This window comes from Papaver somniferum, chromosome 4 (genome assembly GCF_003573695.1).
Source record: "Papaver somniferum cultivar HN1 chromosome 4, ASM357369v1, whole genome shotgun sequence".
In the NCBI taxonomy this organism is placed as follows: Eukaryota; Viridiplantae; Streptophyta; class Magnoliopsida; order Ranunculales; family Papaveraceae; genus Papaver; species Papaver somniferum.
Window position 1 is genome coordinate 14,014,963 of NC_039361.1, and position 19,499 is coordinate 14,034,461.

Consider the following 19,499-nt stretch of genomic DNA (forward strand, 5'->3'; position numbering starts at 1 on the left):
GGAAATCATACCTTTTAATTCATCATTCTTCTTGCGAAGATTTTCACGATCCAGCAAAACATTCTGAAGCTTTTGATTTTCGAGACGAAGAGCATTACACTCTTTTTCCAAAGCTGTTTGCGAAGAAGCTCTATCAGAACCGAAATACTTACTCAGAATATCGTAAATACCATACTTGACAGGATCAATTGGAGACTTTTTGCCATCATCCAGGACTTCAGACAAAACTTTGAAATCAATATCTATTCCTTCCACAGTTTCTTTCGAAAAGGGAAGAGGCTCAGGTAGAGAACTGGTAATGATAGAAGGTTGAGTAACATTATCAATAGGTAGAGAAGAAGTTTCATTCACAGAAGGATCAATAATGGGGGTTTCAATCATTGGAAGGTCAGTTCAGGAAATGAAGTCAGAGGCAGCTTTTTCGCGAATTGGAGATAATGGTTTAACTTTCGAAGATGTCGCAGGAGATTTAGAAGGGATAAGTGAATGAAATGAAACAGAGGTTTCAATAGTTTTAAGGTGGCGAGATTTCTTGAGAGGTCTATTAACATCCTTATCACCCTGGGAATTACAATCCAGATAAGAAACAGAGGCAACAATATTGTTATAGAGAAGGATAATGTTTCTTACTACCTTCTGATTCAAAGACTTTCTTTTCTGTACAACAATCTTATGCTGCGGCTTAGGAATATTAGGGTTCTAAACCGTAAATTTAGTGTTGGAGGCGCTTTTGCTGAAATAACAAAAGTATGGGAATCACATAAACAACATCAAATAAGGCAGTAAGCAAGATTAATTTCAGCAAAACCCATAAGGAAAAAAAAACCTAACCTTGATGAATCCATGGAAAACACTAGGAGGAATATTATTTTTAAGAAAATTGCAAATGATAAAGATCTACAGAGGGAACAATATGGAGATGAAGAAGAACTTAAAAGATTGAAAGAAGAAGAAAGAAGAAAAGTTGCAATAATGGAATTTGCAGAAGAACGATGAAGTTGCAGAGAAAATAAAAAGAGAGAAAAAGAGAGTGAGAAAGAGTATATATAGAGGAAATTTTTTATCGAGAAGATAAACACGATGAATGCGGAAAGATGTAAGTGGTTAAAAAGCAGCAGTTACAAGAGATGTGTCAAGATACGGATGGGAAAAAGGATACGTGTGATAAATGCAGAATATGAAATGATGGATAACTGCAGCATTTCTCACATCATTATCTACTTCGCAGGGAAGATATGAGAAGAGGCAAGATGTAGGATCATAATCTCGCAGCGATAATGTCTCAGCGAAATTATCAACAACACAATACAACAGCGTCGCAGAACAATTTCATAAATGATGACGTCAGCTAAAATCATGAGAAAGATGTGATAGTCCTGCGAAAATTAAAGATTTTGCGAGATTAACATTTGTAAGATTGCGAGAATGTCGCAAGACATATCCGAAAATAAAGGACAGATTAGCTGTCACCCACTATGTATTTCCTTATAAATAGTCGTTCAGTTGTAAAGGAGAGGGGAATATTTTTCTGAGTGAGAAGCAAGTAAAGAGGAGAGAGAAAATTTAGAGAAGTGGTTATTCTTGATTCCTTTATCTTTCTTGTAAGATTGTTCAAAGATTCATCAATAAAATTAAGATTGTTGATCTAAAATGAGTTGAATGTTAATGAAATCATATGAGGGGTGTAGTGTAGGATTTCCTGCAACTACATTTCTCTTTTATTTCCATTTTTATTTTTTCCTACTTGTCAAGAATTTCGTTAATAGACATTTTTGGTCGAGGTGGTGGTGATGGAGGCTTAATCTTCTCATCCTAGATTTAAGTCCTCCAAGATTCCTTATGATGTTTGCTTGGACAAAAATAATCTTGCTTCAAACATTTGCATTGATGGTGATGATCTAAAGCATTCATAAACACAAATTAAAGACAAATAAAGGAGACATAAATTTTACATGGTTTAAAAAGTGTTTCCTAGTGCACGGACGAATCCCAAATGAAAAGATTTTGTTGATGCATTAGATACAATGGTTTTTCTGCCATTTTTTAGAGTTTTTAGCTAAGTATTTTTGAGCATCTAGGCATGTAATTTATTGGTGTATTTTCGTGTGTCTTTTTGGATTGAAATCCCATTTATTTACAATGTTGAGTGATGCGTGTCGTAACCACAACAAATTAATCGAGATATTTCCCACTAATTAAATAAATAATATAGCGGTAGTAAGAGATCGTTCCCACAGAGAGCTGTGTAATTGATAGGTTATTTGAAATATCAAGATAAAGTAAATACCAAAAAGGGGGTTTTGGTTGTAAGATAAATATAAAGAAAATAATAAATAAAAGAGATGATTAAGGAATCCTTCGCCGTTACCAAGCAATTACTGGATTAGAATACTTATCTATCTTCCGTTAGAACCATTCATCACCAACCGTAGAATAGCAGGTACGCCTTGCTATCCCCAAAACTCCTTGTATCACCGATAACAGGTATGCTTAGTCACCAGATTCTATCCAACTGAGCCGCCTTGAGGTACGCTTACAAGGTGTAACTCAACCGAATGCTTTAGGGTTTGTGAATTTAGTTTTCATTCCAAAAGTTAAACTCAGTACGCTTGGTTCATTTACTGGTGCTGTTTCCACACACAATTTCTTTACAGAATCCCTCTGTAAGGTCTCATATTTTCCACTTGTGTAGGAGATGCACGACAATTACGGATCGCTCAACTCGCTACTAGCAATAGCAGGATTAACAGACTAATCTAGCGTGCACTCCAAACCAATCTAAGAATCAATCATGAACCCTAGATATAATGAAAACAAACGATGATGATTAAAACTTCAAATAGACTTATATAATATAAAGCTTCACGCTAGAACATTGAATTCATCCTTACTTACACATAGATTTACTAAAACCCAAAAAAAAATATAAGAAGAAGAAAATATCTTGGTTTCCCCCTAAAAAAATAAACCCTAAAATATGGATTAAGAACCTCTCTCCTCTCTTTGTTTTTTCTCCCTCGAAGTGTCTTTTTTTCTTCTCGGAACTAAGCCTTATATAGGCTTTACCACCGACATCATTCTCCGGAATTTCCTCTTATGTTGATAACAACTCTTAGTCAGTCAACTGTGTTTCAGATGGGTAGAAAACAGCTGTTGCTGATTCTGTGTAACAAGGAGCGTCGTATCAGAATGTGTATGGCTTGTGATTGGTTGGATCTTCAGTGGGGACGACGTGGCTTCTTAACAGCTAACCATACATTCAACTTGGTGTACCCTGTTGTACCAAAATCCCATTTTCCCATACGCACTAAATATTTCACCTGCTCGGAAATCTTCTCATATTTATCCTCAACTAGTCTTTCAGAGCAACCAAACTCCATCACCGCCTCCCTGACTTCTCTCAAACTCGGCCCCATATCCAAGTCCGGATCCGTAACTCCATCTTAACTTCCTCTATCACCGATCCAGCAACAGCGAAGAACCATCAGTCCTCATTATCAACGCAAAGCTCGAGCTCCGTCCATCAGCATCGATCATTATCTTCATTTCTCCTTAACTTCCCTAGTTCTTACCTGTTTAGTTTCGACTTATGTACATCACTGAAACACCCCTCATCATCTCTGCGTCATTCATGGCAGCAACGACCAACTCCATCAATCACTGGCAATCTCCGTTACCCGAGTATTCCATGTTCAACTATGTTTCTTCACCACCGATGATCCTCACTGTGATGGTTGGCTCAATAGAAGTAACACCACAAAAATTACCTCGAGACAACCAACAGCCACATTGTTACCGTGATCAATCATGATCGAGATCACCGATCATCACCAACGGCAGCAACCACTTTCTCTCTTGGTTTCGTCCTTCTCAAACACTCTCCCAAATCTCGTACACAAAATTCGTGTTCTTCCCTGCATCGAAATTAGTTGTAATGCAACAACACGAGAATGGCCGGAACTAGTCGTGAAAGTCGACCAAGTTCTGTCCTGCTTGAGTATAAATGGTAGAAGAAGGTGGCCCTGAGTAAATAGGCCGGGCGCCTTAACAGCTTTTGAATTCCGGCTCCCCCCAAGTAAAGGACTTGACTGCCTTTAGCAGTTCCTTTAAAACAATTCACCCCTTAATAGAATGACTTCCCATTAATGTAAAGTGGGGGTGCTAATAGTACTTTCCCTTTCAGTCTTCCAAGTTCTTGTTTTACTCGTAACTTCTTCATACGAACTCGGAATGACTTTGTTCTTTCGCCATTGACTTCGTCTTCTCATCCTCTTCAAGATGATGACTAGGAATCCTCCATTTGAGCGAGTTCCACTGGGTCTTTGGCCCTTCTTCACTTGTGACTTCACTTTTGTAGTTATTTCCACTTCTTTTGGATGATTCATCTAATAAAACACAAATAAAAGAAACAAGTATAATATATAATAATTCGCAATAATATATATCAATTACTAGCATGGATTCGACACTAAATATATGCAAAATACGCACTTAACAAATTCCCCCACACTTGGCTTTTGCTAGTCCTCGAGCAAACTATCTAAAATACAACAACTCCATGTCGTCGAGGATACGGTTGCACTTAGCATGTGAAACAGGCCTTTAAACCCCTAGGTGTCCCTAGTGGACGAGTTATAGTCTCGTGAGGGATTACAAGAGGTATACCCACAAAACCTACACCAACTTCAAAACGTTCCAGCTTCCCAAGCATCCAAAGAGCTATGAGGACATAGAGTTTCTGCATGCTAGTAATAAGAAGTTAGAAAATACCAAAGAACATATTCTCATTCTTAAATGTTGAGTGAGAAATAACCACACCATAATGAAAGAACGTGTGTTTGAGAGCGATCAATAAGCATTCCTCCTCGACTTCTGCCTCACTTAAAAGCATTTTATGATAATTGCACTCAAAAAGACGGCTTTTTTATGGGTCTCACGTGTGTGCAGGTAGGAATGAAGAGAGAAATCCTACACACGTTGAATGGTGGGAAGGAAACCTTCCGAATAATTTCTGGAGACTCCACAAGATCGTGGGAAATAAAAGACTTTTTCTAATGATCTCTAAGAAAGGAAATAAACCACTATTATCGAGAATGAGAGTACTTACCACCTTCACACTTGTTTGCAATGATAATAACACCACTCTCACAGCATCCAATAGAAACGTCTTCAATCGGCTCGTCTTCTTCATCTTCTTGGTTTTCGTCTTCGGTCTTCAACTGATGATGATAAACTCTTGAACTTCGTAGAACTCTGACAATTTGTAACTCTTTCTCTTCAATTTCCTTGTTGCTTGAAACTTCCTTATATACTTTTCTTCCTCATGGCCTTATTGAACAAATAACAACCTAAATGCAAATATTTTTGTATTTTCTCTTTTCTTTTCTTTTTTTTTTCTTTTTTTTTCTTTTTGTATTTTTGTATTTTTTATTTTGTTTATTTTTTTTTCTTTTTTTTAACAAAAGATTGCAACTACAAAAACAATAACGAAATTAAAATAACATGGCCACGAAAGAAGTACATTACCACTTTGATCTTCACAACTTGTATTGTCTTCGTATCATAAACTTCAATAACCCTCATCTTTTTATTTTCTTCGCTCTTGTAAATAAGTCTTCATACTTAGATATAGAATTCCTCTCCTTATGTGTAAGTCTTCAACATGTATATAAACATCCGCTCACTGTTTGTTGCTTACTTGGATATGAAATTTGCTCTTTCTTGTATTGTTGCTTGTAAACCTCAAACGTATTCAACTTTCCTTGTAGATTTTAGTGTCGCTCCCTTGTTGACGATGATGGTGATTCTATGGATCTGTTGTTGGCGAGAGAGAGAGAATGGTGCTAACTGCAAATTAAACTACAAGAAAGTGGTTTTCGTCTATAAACGTCACCCTCATGATTGAAAAAATTAGCACTCAAGAGATAAAAGAGTAGTGCTTCTATTGGTGGGAGGTTGGGTATCTCACCATTCTACCCAGAATTAACGTACGGTGACACACACTCAAAAGAAAGCTTTTTAGTCAGCTACAAAAAATTTAAGGTTTGGTGCCTCGGTTGATATGAAAATAGGTAGCCTCCACTAATGATTGATCAACAACTCTAATAATGCATTTCTCTCTTCTCCTCATTTGCATCACTGGCATGATTAAATCCATTATTTAACACTCCAATTCGTAAGAAATCAGAACGTAGTTCCCTAACACTTCCAAATTCAGTTATGTCGGTCAGAATTCTCTATGTAAACATACCTAGAAGTTTGCTGGTGACTCTAAAATCTCTACAAGTTGGAGGTGTTATTCAAATATATACAAAAAAATTGAAAATTTTGACTCAAAAAGGCTAAAAACTCTATATGCAAAAGACTCCCCCACACTTAAACTTTACATTGTCCTCAATGTAATTGACTCATCCTAAGTAAAGTCAAAGTGGGAAATCCTAATATGATATGCAAAAGAAGAAAACTAAAAATAAAAGGATAGAAAATACAACTTATGGGTTGCCTCCCATTCAGCGCTTAGTTTAACGTCCTCAGCCTGACCTTCTCGTTATCGGCCATACACCAACAATCTGAAAATCTGGTAGTTCATCCAGAAAGTAATCTGCAATTCTAATAACAACTTCATGAAAATATTAGCATAAGATATAAATAATGAAATTGTTATTGCTTTATTGAAGTTTCCCCCACACTTAGTTCTTTCTACACTAGGAAGTGGATAGAGAACATAAAATTTGGGAACTTCAAAAGGTTCCTCAGCTTGGTGAACCTGCAAACTATTAGAATCAAACACATCAAGTGGTGGATAATTAGAAGTAAAATAATCCGTTAAAACTTTGGAAGCACACAACTCCAATCCTAAGTGATGTCGATCAAAAGATTTATAAATATGCAAAGGATTAGACAAACCTTCCACAATCTCTTGTATTACATGATCCTCATCATTCTTAAATAATTGCAATGAATTATTTACCTCATTTGTATCGAGGTCCTCTATCAAATTATTTAGCCATTCTTAGTCATTTTCTTCTTCAATCAAAATCTCAGCATCATTATAATCCTTGGCTAGCTCAATTGGGTCTTCCACAACTTCAACCAATTTGGTTTCATTCTCAATCTCTATTTCTTCAACAACCTCGTCATCGGAATCATCTCCTAGAAAGTCTCGTTCATTGGTGCAAATCCTAAAATCATTGTTTGAGTACGTAACACCATTTATAACAACGGTTATGTCATATCCATTCTCCTCCTTTTGAATAGGCGAGTGATCATTATAATGATCCAGAGTTGGAATAACATTACCATTATTGCAAGGACTTTCCAAAGGTTGCTCATCTTCAAGATACTCATGAATCGTATATCCATTATTGATCATGGGAACGTCAAAATTGATTTGGCTTTGAGGCCAAACTTCTTCCTTAGTTATTCCCTTCTTAATTTGATCCATTTCTCTTCTTAGGTTGTCAATAACCTCTTGAAGTTCTTGAAGTGTATCTTCAGTCTTTTGGTTGTGTTTATCCAGCTGTTGGTTTTCCAGATCCAAACTATTCATAAATTGGTGCATTAGATCTTCGAGAGTAGAAGAACTATCTTTAGGAGCATAAGTTTTCATAGTCTGGTCGCGCTCATCCATCATTTGAATGTGTTGGTCCAACTTTTGATTTTCCCGATCCATATTATCCATAAATCGGTGCATTAGATCTGTAAGACTAGAAGAATCGTGATTAGAAGCATAACTATCCCCCCATCCTTGTGGTTTTTCACTTACATACCCGTCATAAGGTTTTTGATATGCATGAGAATAACCATAAGGTTCCGTAGGATATTGATCATAGCCAAAAGATTGGCTTTGATTATACCCATGGAATCGTTGGTAGCTGTCATAATATTGAGATTGAAAACCAAATTGATTACCACTATAATATGATGATTGGTCTTGTGCTCCGTACATGTTATGTCCATAAGGAAACATGACGACTCACAAGAACAAAAGAAAAAATCTAAAAAAAAAAACAAAAACAAGCTAAACAAATAACAAATCAATTAGCAACCGCTCCCCGGAAACGGCGCCAAAATTTGATGCGTGTCGTAACCACAACAAATTAATTAATATTTTTCCACCTAATTAACAAGTAATATAGTGTAGTCAAGTTCGTTCCCACGAGGAGCAAGAGATTTTTAGTTGTAAAATTGTCACAAAAGGGGGGAAATTATTGGTTTAGATAAAAGCAAAAGAAAGTAAACAAAACAATTAAAAGATAAAGGAAAATCAATAAGAGAGACAAGAAAAAGGAATCCTTCTTCGTTGCAAAACGATGATTCAAGTTATGTTTTTCATCCACATGTCATTAGTCACAGATTATCACCAACCGTAGGATAGTAGGTTCGCTAGCTAACCCCAAAATCCCTTAACCTCAGCTAGTATATCTTTAATGATCCTCCAAAACAGAGTTGCCCCTTAAGTTCGGTTCGACTCCTAATAGTGTTCTCCTGTGAAATGACCATTTTGTCCTTCTTGACTCGATTTGGGTGATTTCTTCTTCTTTTCTCCTCATGACTCCAAAGTAGCTATAAAACTCAAAACACGCGTAAAATACATAATTTACAAGAAAAATAGCAGAGAAAGCATAAACAATAGATAATAAATAAGATGTATTTTACACCCTATCATTGAGTTCCTATGATCATAAACTTTAATTTCTGAGATAAACTTCATCGGTGATAAATTGACCACTAAGACATTTGGAGTGTTCTATAACTTTTTCCGTAACGACTTGGTCAACAAGCAATCCAGAAACTTCTGGAAACTTCCTTTAGGGTTTTTCTATGGGTTATCGACCTGCATGTTGACAAGGTAGACATGATTTCAATAATCTTTCAAGGTAATACGTCATATATCTCTGCGAGGTTGAAATTAACCATGTTTCTTAGTTGATAGAAACTCGATTCATCAAACCGTCTTGAATTTATATTCTCAAGTCCTGTTGTTCGCTCAATATTTGGAACCACATCTCTCTACTCAGGCAACCATTTTTAACCATTTTTCTTTTCAAATTTTAAAAAGGATGCAAAAATTACTAGGTGGAATAGTAAAAAAAATCAAATAAACAAAAGTTATTGATACTTAGCTCCTTTATAATAGAAGTGATCGTTTTGATTACGGACGAGCTCCCTAGGTCTCCGCAATAGCAACATGGAAAATTTTTGGAAAACAGAGTGAGCCACGTTTTCAACATGTTGTCCGTAAGACATTAGCGCCCCGGCTACACCCAAAAATGATGTTATAGTCCGCACAGGGAGGATGCCTCCAGGATAAAACACCCTACTATACCTATCATTAGCATATATGTAATACCACTAGCATATATGGAGCTTGGAAACTCTGATAAACCCTCAAGAAAAAACGCAAACGCTTAAGAAAAACAATTGAAAAATATTTTTCCTTTGGGTTTCTCTAAAATATAGAGAAACCCCTTTCCCTTGAATTTAACAAAAATAGAGAAATTTGTTTATACCTAAAGACTTAAAGGCCTAGACAAATAAAGCTCCCACGTTGAACGGTGAAGAAACCCTCACTCCCTATTGGCCGAAATAGGCTTTTTTTGAGTTTTGTGAAACGAGCGTTTTGGTGAGGACACTTGGCAATGTATAATTGGTTTAAAAAGAATATGAAAAAGATTAATAAAAAAAGGAAACCAAATTCAATTTGGAATTCATGAAATAATAATATTTATGTGAGGACACTTGTCAACCTATGATTAACTTACCGTATTTGGAATTTTATGGAAGTCCAAATTCAATTTGGATATCGAGTAATTACTATATTATGACTATTTTCTCCAAATTAATATATAAAGGGGGAAAATCCACATATTTTCTGCGAAAATAAAAAGAAAAAATAAATGAAATCTGCACATATCCTCCAGCTATATAATGTATTTGGCCCGCCACACCAAATCCAAAAATACATCTCCACTGGGCTGGGCAAAGCCCCGCGCACACCAAATTAAAAATGCATTGCCACGGGATGGGACGAAGCCCCGTTCACACCAAATTAGAAGGAATAAACAAATAAAATCTGTACATATTTTTCACTTATTTAATGTAATTTCCTCGCCACACCAAATCAAAAATACACCTCCACGTGGCGGGGCAAAGCCCTGCGCACACCAGATCAAAAATACATTGCCACGGGGCGGGACGAAATCCCGCGCTCGCCAAATCAAAAATACATTTCCACGGGGAGGGACGAAGCCCCGCCCACACCAAGTTAAAAGAAAACAAATGCCTGGTGCATAGCACGGGCACAAATCTAGTTATAGAATAATACAACTTAAGAAGAGGAACTCCCCGATATGGGACTAGAAAATTTATTTAGTCTTTTAAAATAATTAAAAAGTAAAAATTCCACGGTGTGGAGCTAATAAATTTCATTCACAATAGAAAATAATAACGTATTATTTTTCTTAAAAACTATAAAAATCATTTTTTTATTAATTATGTTCCAAGAAAAGTAATATACTCCCTCCGTCTCAAATTACAGTCTTAATTGACTTTGTCAAGATATTAAGGAAATCCTATAAAATGTCGTGACTAGTCCTATTTAATGTTATATGTTGTTACCAAAATTAAAATTAATAGTATTAAACATTATAAATTGGATAGTATTATTATTTTAGGAAATATTTTAAGAAGATAAAAACAAACTTATACTGCTTTTATTATGGTGTCCATAGTTAGAACGGGATGTAAGAATAAGTAGAAGTTTTATTAGGAATTTTATAACTATTGATAAATGTTTTTCTTCAGAAAAGGAATGACAATTAATACAAAGATATTGAATAGATTTTTTCCGTATATATAGTGATAATATTTAAGATTTTAAATTAAGTATGTATTAAAAATGATTTTATGATTATGAAAAATAAAGGGTATATTTGATAGTTTAAGAAAAATGTATGTCTATAAACAGAGTGGACAGATAAAAAAAACAGACCAAAGTAGAAATTAGGATAGATAAAAGAAGACACAGGGAGGAATTGATAGATGAGTTAGTACATAACGAGAAGGATTGTATAATATATTTGGTAAAGGAAGACTGTTTACCATTTTTGGTAGTGGGGTTAGTACAAAAATGATAACAATACATTAGCTATGATATGTTTTGTTTTAGCCTACCAATGTTTCCACGCTTAAGCAGGCCGTGAAAGGAAAAACAGTATCCATGTGAAGTTGCATTTACTTTTCTGAATATTTGGTGCATCCCACTGCCTGCGGAACAACCAGGGCACTTGGCGCGTGCGATTTCACTAGTAGCAGATAAATTACAAACATCACATATGTTTCACTGAATCTCCTCTCATGCGCAAATAGCCCAGTGTATATATTAGTTAATTATAGAAAAAACTTTCACAAGGTGCATGGACAATAATAATGTTCTTATTGAAAGAAAGAAGGAAAACTTAGGAACACGCAGAACGGATCAATGCAGATACATTACAAAGAGGAAGAAAATAAACATTAAAATTCAAGAACCTAAACGACATGCATACATAGTTGCAAATAATTCAATTAATCAACAAACGCAAACTTAAAATTTCAAACCCGAATCAAGAAACTTTTGTTGGGTGATCTTATCTATGCGCTCTATCATTTCAGGAGTTAAATGATTCACGTGATCTCCAACTTCACCCCGACGGAAATATACACTAAACTCATACCCTGCTATGGGCATCTTCCCTGTCTTGTTCACTTCTAAGTTGCTCAAGTTACCAAAACTACACAACTTCAATATTTCCTCAGGTACTCCATCATTTTCTTCCTCAACTGAAAATGGGGAACCCAAAAACTTCGCTAACTTTATCAAATGAGTTTTTGGTTCTTTTTTCATCTCCTCATACTTTAAGAAGCAAACCCTTTCAGGACTCTCCAAACTAGGGCTGCACATGGGTCGGGTTGGGTCGGGTTTGGCCTCACCCACCACCCGACCCACTGCTGGTGGGTAATTGAACTTTTCACCCGCAACCGACCCACCATAACAATGGGTCGCTTTTCACCCGACCCACAATAAGGCGGGTTGGGTCGGGTCGGGTGGTGGGTTACCCGTCATATTTTATATCTTGCGGGAAATTGAAATCAATTTCAAATGAATCCCTAGATTTATTTAGAAAGTCAAGAACAATCAACAATACATAGAGTTCAACTAGTTGGGAACAAGTTTTAAGTTGATTCATACCTTCAGTTCACTAATCAAGATTCAAGAACAACGAATTGACGAAGGAAGAAGAGTCTCTGTGACTCTGTCTCTGAGAAGGAGAGAAGAAGAGGCCGAAGTGATAGGTGTGGGCTGCGAGTGCGATGCTTAGTTAGGGTTAGGTATTTTATTTTTTCAATCCAATGGCTGAGATTCATTCTAGGATAGAAAATCTAAGGGGTAGCATACTAGGGAATATTGGGCGGGCTGGTGGGTCGGGTCGGGTGAAGGAAGTTCCTATCCGCAACCGACCCAACATACGGTGGGTTTTCACGTGCCTCACCCATAGTCGACCCATACCTAGGTGGGTCGGTTCGGGTACGGGTATTTTTCGACGGGTGTGGGTCGGGTCGGCGGGTCGAGTCGGTTATGTGCAGCCCTACTCCAAACTCATTTTCCAATACCCTAAAACATGATCCCAAAAGGGTCCAAATTCAACAACACCTTCACAAAACTTTTCAAAAGCTTCTTCTAATGAACTATGTTCCATAGTCTTGGGTCTCATTTTGTTACTGAAATACCAGAATGAAACGAGAGTATCTTTTGGATCTCTACAAAGATATACTATCTTACACTTAGAATCTTTAATGGAATCAGGCAACGCCGCGTGAGGAATATGAGTAGCTAAAAGCCGGGCTGCAGCATTAACAGATAAACAAGTTAGATCCGGGTTTTGATCAATCATGTAAAAATTCTCCAAAAAATGAACGAGTATGTGAGGATTATTTGTAAGAAGAGGGTGGTATTGCTTGGAACTGGGATTATCAAAATGGAACCGGTTGACAATAGAGAAGGACAATGCCTTTAACCAAGTTGCACCACATTTCGGGTTTGCAGCAATCACCAGATCGGTATCAAGAGCTTGGAAGTTTCTTTGGACATTTAACAAAGCTTGTAAATGTATAGCAGGGTACCAAAAGTTTTGGTATTGATAGAGATGATCTGAAATCAACCATCCATTTTGTTTTGGTAAGGAAGGAAGCAAATTCTTGAGTTCTTCGGTGAGATTGTTCTGAACAAATTCTTCCAGCAGATCATTCTTCAGAAGATCAGCATCTTTGAGAGCTTGAAGTACTGGTGAGTGTGTTGGATCCATGAATGATATGATGATTCATAGATGCTTGTTATGCAACTTAGCTCTCTAGCTAGATAGGTATTCGAGATGATTATTTATAGGACCAATTAGAGAATGGTCATACTTTTTTTTGAAGGATTGTACGAGCAGCTGGCTCCACAGAGGGACACTTGTCCATAATGAGAATTAATTAAAAATGAAGATTCGCTCAAAAAAAATTTAAATCAAAAAAAAAAAGGGTTATATATACTTTGTCATCTCACTTGGTTTTACCGTCAAAAGAGTTGGACATTGTCACATTGGGATCCTGCTTGTTAATTCTGAAACAGTTTTGTTTGTTCAACTTATTAACAATTTTTGGAATGGCATTTCTTTGTAGTTGTTTGTTGCTAGTTGTGGGTACTGCGATGTAAGGTGTTTAACAGAGGAGTGATTCCACTTGCATACAACATACTCTATTTCCATTTTTTTATTTTAAATAAAACTGTACAAAAAATTAATATTGGGGGCAGGGGCGAACAAGGACTTTACGGGGGACAGTGGATATGGAGCCAAGGGCAGCTGGCTGAACAAGGCAAGGCATAAATGATGATGTACAACGAATGCAGAGCTGTTTAGATGAAAACGTTGCAGGCGTAAAAGATATGTGAGTGAGACGCATCTAAGTACGGTGCAAATTGATTGCTCCATTAAACACTATATGAACGTGCCGCAGCTACCACCCATCTTGCATGAACATGGGTAGCAACCAACTTTAACCTACATATTCATTGCGCAATTAAAAATCTCCTGCTTTTCTCTACCCGAGGCTCACTAAATAATTGATAGAAATATGTTTTTTTGGCACCAAGTTTGATGTTAGATCTATGACCAAGTTTTACTAAATCACGTTCTTATTTAACTAAGAAAGTTAACAGATTTACTAGCCAAAGTTTTCCTTGGTAAAATGGCATGCACTCAGTATCACAATTTCAAACCAAATACGGAGTATTTTATAGGTTTGGTTATGATAAAAAGAGTTGCATTGACAGCAAACTAGATGAGCCTTACAAACCCTTTATCAAAAAAAAAGATGAGCCTTACAAACCTAGGAAAGGCCCGTCTTTGTACATCATTAGCCAAAAATCAGGCAGCATTAGCAAAGCTACCCTCCCTGCAGTAAAATCTAGGGACAAGTGAAGATTGTCTCGCATAAGACCTGTAGATAACCAAGTACTACTAGTTTGTAGGCACAGGTGGAGCATACTGAGAATCACTTTCGACAATATTAGCCTTTTCACTCCAATATCTGTCGCCAGCTGCAGCATTCCCGAATGGCCCATAATTCAACAACGTTATTGGGTTCTTGTGAAAGCAGCCATAAATTGTCCAATCTTAGCACGAAGGTGTGTATGCAAGATTTGGAGCAGTTTACTTTTCAACTCTAAACTTATCATGAATCACCTTAATATTATAATTCAAACTAACAACCCAATAAAGGTATAGAACCTATCACAAGTCGATTTCATCATCATCAGCTTCATCAAAATTTTCAATTGCTTACCCATTTGAAAATAAGAAGACTAAAGCCATTGTAACTCTGGGTTCATATGTATGCCCAACTCTGCTAATAATGCTTCTCTCATAAAACTTTGTTTCTATTTTGAATGGTAGTACAAATATAGAAACTTCTAAAGAAATATGTCCTTGCATATGATTGTCTTCTTGTCCAGTATGTATTTCTGGCGGTTTTGCCACTGCTCCTTGTACCAATAAATTATAGGCCCACTAAGTGGTCTTCCATTTTAGCGTAGCTAAGCTTAGCTAAGTATGGATTTGGTTGTCGCACAGTAATTGTAAATGTTAATCCTACATTAAACTGAAAACTATCGGTTTCTTTTTTCCTGAATGTGGATTCCATAAACAGATATTGGGATGAGAATCATCTTTCATTTTTGAAATTACAAGCTTACATTCACCATCTGAAGCTTGAATCAGCAGCCCCATTACCCCCTTCCACAAAACTAATTGTGCTGACATACATTTCTCCCTCACCTATACCCAGCGATGAGCATCATTATCAGTATGGGCAACATGAGGAACAAAGGATTCTTCATCATCGTCATCCAAGAAATCACAGGCTTGCATTTGAGATAACTGCTAGAACCTCCCTGTATCTCTATCATTCTTACTGGAGAATTTCTTCAGATAGAGAACAGCTCCTGCAGCAGCTCCTGAAGCAAAAGAAACAACGAAGAAGAATACAAGCCACTGAACACAGATAAGGTACAAATTAGCTTCAGTTTAGAGCTTGCAACGTCGCCTTTCAAAAAATAATAAAGAAAACGGTAATCAATCAACATTCTGAAGATGCAAAATGCAGAACAGCAAGTTACGAATAAGATTATATCAACCATTCATTCCTTCGTACTAAGACTATCCTCTTCCCTTGGCAACCTCGGAAAAGTTGTAGATGTAATAATAATTGTCTACAACAATTAAGAATGCTAACCATAATATTAATAAGAGAATGAAAGATAACACAAAACCGCAGTCAAGCAAAGTTTTCATCTCAAGATTTGATATGCGATTCTTTTAGTCCAGTACTATAAAACACATATCTCTACAATGTTCAAACTGATAAAACAAGAGTTTAGCATCATCCATGGTAATAAATGTTTTCCATACTGTACTTCAATTTTCGTTTTTCCCTAATACGGAGACAGGTCCAACATAGAACGAAGACAGATAGATCTTTTCCAAAAAAATCTTTTCACTCTAGAGTAACTTGCATTCTTAGAAACTCATAGCCAGGTGGGAATTGATCAGCATTATCCTATAACCAAAAGGAGAGTACAAATGTTACAAGATGCAGACGACGTGGATTTCAGATACTTGATGCATACGCGAAACCTAATCAGTCATAATCTAAGGAACTGGTTAATACGAAACTACCGACAATGTTCTTCAGAGAACAACTCTTCCTTTCTAAAGTAAATTTTTCTGTAGCAATTAACCAAACACTTGAGACAAATTTCAGATCACATCAAACACCAAACAGTAAGCAAAATGCGGGGTTTTGGCAAAGAACCTGTATGAGTTGCAGTAGGTAATGAACAATCAACGCTTCCTTTCCAATTTGGGGAACAATCACAAACATCGCCTTCAACTTCAAACAAACATTGAGCTAAGTGAATGCAATAGATTTTCCCATGACCCGATTCTCCTCAAATCATTAGGAGGAATGGGCTTGCCATGGGAGAAATCAAAACGCAACTTCTCAGGAACAACAATAGATCGCTTCTGATAAACATGAGGACCAAATACTTCTTTTAGAGCATAATTAAGCATGTGGTGGGTACCAGGGTGGTTTGCAGGTCATTTTATCACCTACAGAAATTTCACCAGTCTCTCCATCAAAAGAACTAATATGAATAAACCCATCAAAAAACTTGAACATTACAAACCTGAAATGACCCAGAGGCAGCTAATGGACCCAGAGCCAAGTATCTGACCACCTTGTTCAGCATAGAAACTTGTTGTTTCCATAATGATACCAACTGCATCGGCAACATCAGTATTGTTCATATACACGGCGCCATTGTAAATAGCTTTTACTACACTGTCATCTGATGGAGACACTCCCCTCTTGTGCAATTCTGAAGTGGCATCAGCATCCATGACAATAGCACCACCAACTTTCTTAGTCCGGACACTCCTTTATCTTTTTCTTACTTCCTCCACTGCATTTTTGAAACCCTTTACATCAACTTGCAGGCCTCTTTCTTCTGCCATCAGTTGGATTAGATCCAAAGGAAACACATACGTATCCCCTTAAGAGAAACACACCCTGGTCCACTTAATACTTTTCCCTGAAGATCTTGAGAAGCCTTCTTAAACTTCACAGTACACTTAAGTAATGTCCTTCCGTCTCCCCTTTCAAAAAAAAAAGTAATGTCCTTCCAAAACTTATTTCTTCTTTTGCGATAATGTATCTAATGTTCACTTTATCTTGCTTCAGCTCTTGACCTTTAAGTACTTCACGTCCATACCGTACTCCTTGTCTAAGAATACGACACAGGACATATTCACGGCCCTCATTGTCTGGGCGAGATCCATTAGCAACCCCAAAACAAGGAGCTCTAATATGTTCAGCCACAATAAGCCATGTCAATTTTGTCCGCATTATCTTCTCCAACTTTTCCGTAGTATGATTTAGCTCCAGTGGCTTGTTGGATAGCATTAAAAATGGGCATGAACTCATCTGTGTCATTTTGGTCATTTTTATTTTGCAAAATCCAAGTCAAGCGTCCAAAACCCATCCCAGTGTTGACATGCTTCGAAGGGAGAGGTTTCAAAGAGCCATCAGCTTCACTGTTGCACTGAGTAAATACAAGATTCAATGCACGTTGGATCGTAATCGTTTACCAGCGAAGCAGCATCTTGGTTATCACCATCAAAATGGATTTCTGTGCAAGGTCCGCAAGGACCAGTATCCCCCATTTCCTAAAAATTATCCTTGCACCCAAAAGGCAACACACGAGCAGGTGGCAAAATTTTCAGCCATATAACCCTTGCTTCATTATCAGCTTCAAGCCCCAATTCTCGTCACCACCAAAATACATTGTATAAATGCGGTCAGTGAGTAGTTTATAACTTTATATACCTCTGTGAGAAGCTCCCATGCCCATGAAATAGCATCAGTTTTGAAGTAATCTCCAAAGGACCAGTTACCAAGCATCTCAAAAAATATATAATGGTATCTTTCCCAACATCATCCAAATCATTATGCCTCCACAGCAGCACGAATACACTTTTGAGTATTACAAGAACACTCGAGCTTACTCAAGGCAGTGTTAGGATCAGCAGTTCCTAGGAAAATTGGTTTGAACTGGTTCAGCCCAGCATTAGCAAATAGAAGACCAGGATCATTCATAGGAACAACAGCACTAGATTCCCAATTTGTGTGATCTTTCTTTCGGAAGAACATTATAAAAGCCTCTCTCACTTTGTTAGCAGGCCATTTTGTAGTCGTCATCTGCGGTTCCATTCCTGCCATCTATCTGGTAGTTGTTGTTGAAAAATTGCTGGTAGTGGATCACTCGAATACTGATTCCTACATGTACGATACCTAAATTAGTTTTTCTAAAATCACATATAAAATGGTTGAGACAATTTCGCAAACACTTTGTGGCTAAACCCACTTATTCACAATGTATGTGAATAATGCAGTAATAATCTTAGCCACTGAAAATTTTGCAATATCCTAGAGATGGCTCTGTATACTTTACTAGAGATCAGCAGCAGGAATTTGGATCAATGGGATCTTTAATTTGGATCAATGGGATCTTTAATTCTAAAGGCAAGTAACATATATGTAAACTTTAAACCAAGACAGAAGCCGTTTCCTAAAATAACTAGGATTGGGGAAATGCAATTCAGTACACATAAAATCTGCACTACGCCATGACTGACGGGGTACCAGCTAGGTAATGCAGTGCCGGACTTAGAGGTGTTCCAGAAAATATCTGCGATCCAGTAGGAGAAATTAAGGTGCGGGTTTGGTGGAGTTTATTTGCAAGGATTAATTGGGGGCCCTGGAAAATAATTGGGGGCCTCAGTAAATTTATACCCACACCAGAAAAGTTAAGGGGCTTCTAAAATGTAAGTACTATTTTACCCTTCCCAAAACTAGCCCTAAAATCCTATTAAGACTTAGGCTGGGTTTGGTAATGCCTTTATTTTTGAAAAAACACTTTCAAAACCTATATATGTCAATAATTTTTGAAATTGGTGTTTGGTAAAAAAAAATCAAAGTGCTTTTTACACAAAACACTTCCTATATTCCTCAATTTTTAAAAGCTGGGGAGGAGGAGCTTTTCAAAGCTACAAAAGCATAAGCTTTGGTCCCACCAAAACTTAATGCTTGATTTATCTTTTTTGTCCCTGTATTATTTTGTAAATGACAAAAATTACCCTAAAATATATTCTTTAAATAATATTATATTTTATATTCAAATTATTGTATAATACTCCCTCCGTTCAACTTTACTTGCCAAAAATTGTGTTTTTTTAACAAATTTGTACCAAAAAATTGGTATATTTCCTATTAAAATTTTCTAATTATCAAGAAAGAAACAAAAACCAGGATATGAAAACTAGTATATTGACCAAACAATTTGAAAGATCGATGGT

The 19,499-nt window shown here is 36.7% G+C and overlaps 1 protein-coding gene and 1 pseudogene across 1 annotated transcript; both read right to left on the bottom strand.

Annotated features, from left to right (window-relative positions):
- Positions 1 to 11,587: 11,587 nt before the first annotated feature.
- LOC113272044 (cytosolic sulfotransferase 5-like) lies at positions 11,588 to 13,346 on the bottom strand. Its single transcript, XM_026521955.1, has 2 exons — positions 12,634 to 13,346; positions 11,588 to 11,930 (listed from the first exon to the last, which is right to left on the bottom strand). The coding sequence occupies exons 1-2, from the start codon at positions 13,344 to 13,346 to the stop codon at positions 11,588 to 11,590; spliced, it is 1,056 nt and encodes a 351-aa protein (XP_026377740.1).
- A 1,933-nt stretch (positions 13,347 to 15,279) lies between these two features.
- On the bottom strand, positions 15,280 to 18,809 carry LOC113272045 (annotated as a pseudogene).
- Positions 18,810 to 19,499: the final 690 nt, after the last annotated feature.

Excerpts from the sequence above, each read along its gene's own strand:
- LOC113272044 (XM_026521955.1), bottom strand. The coding sequence starts at position 13,346 with ATGGATCCAACACACTCACCAGTACTTCAAGCTCTCAAAGATGCTGAT. Across the intron at positions 11,931-12,633 it reads TATTGGAAAATGAGTTTGGA|TTTGGAGAGTCCTGAAAGGG; the intron begins GTAGGGCTGCAC and ends GTGCAGCCCTAG.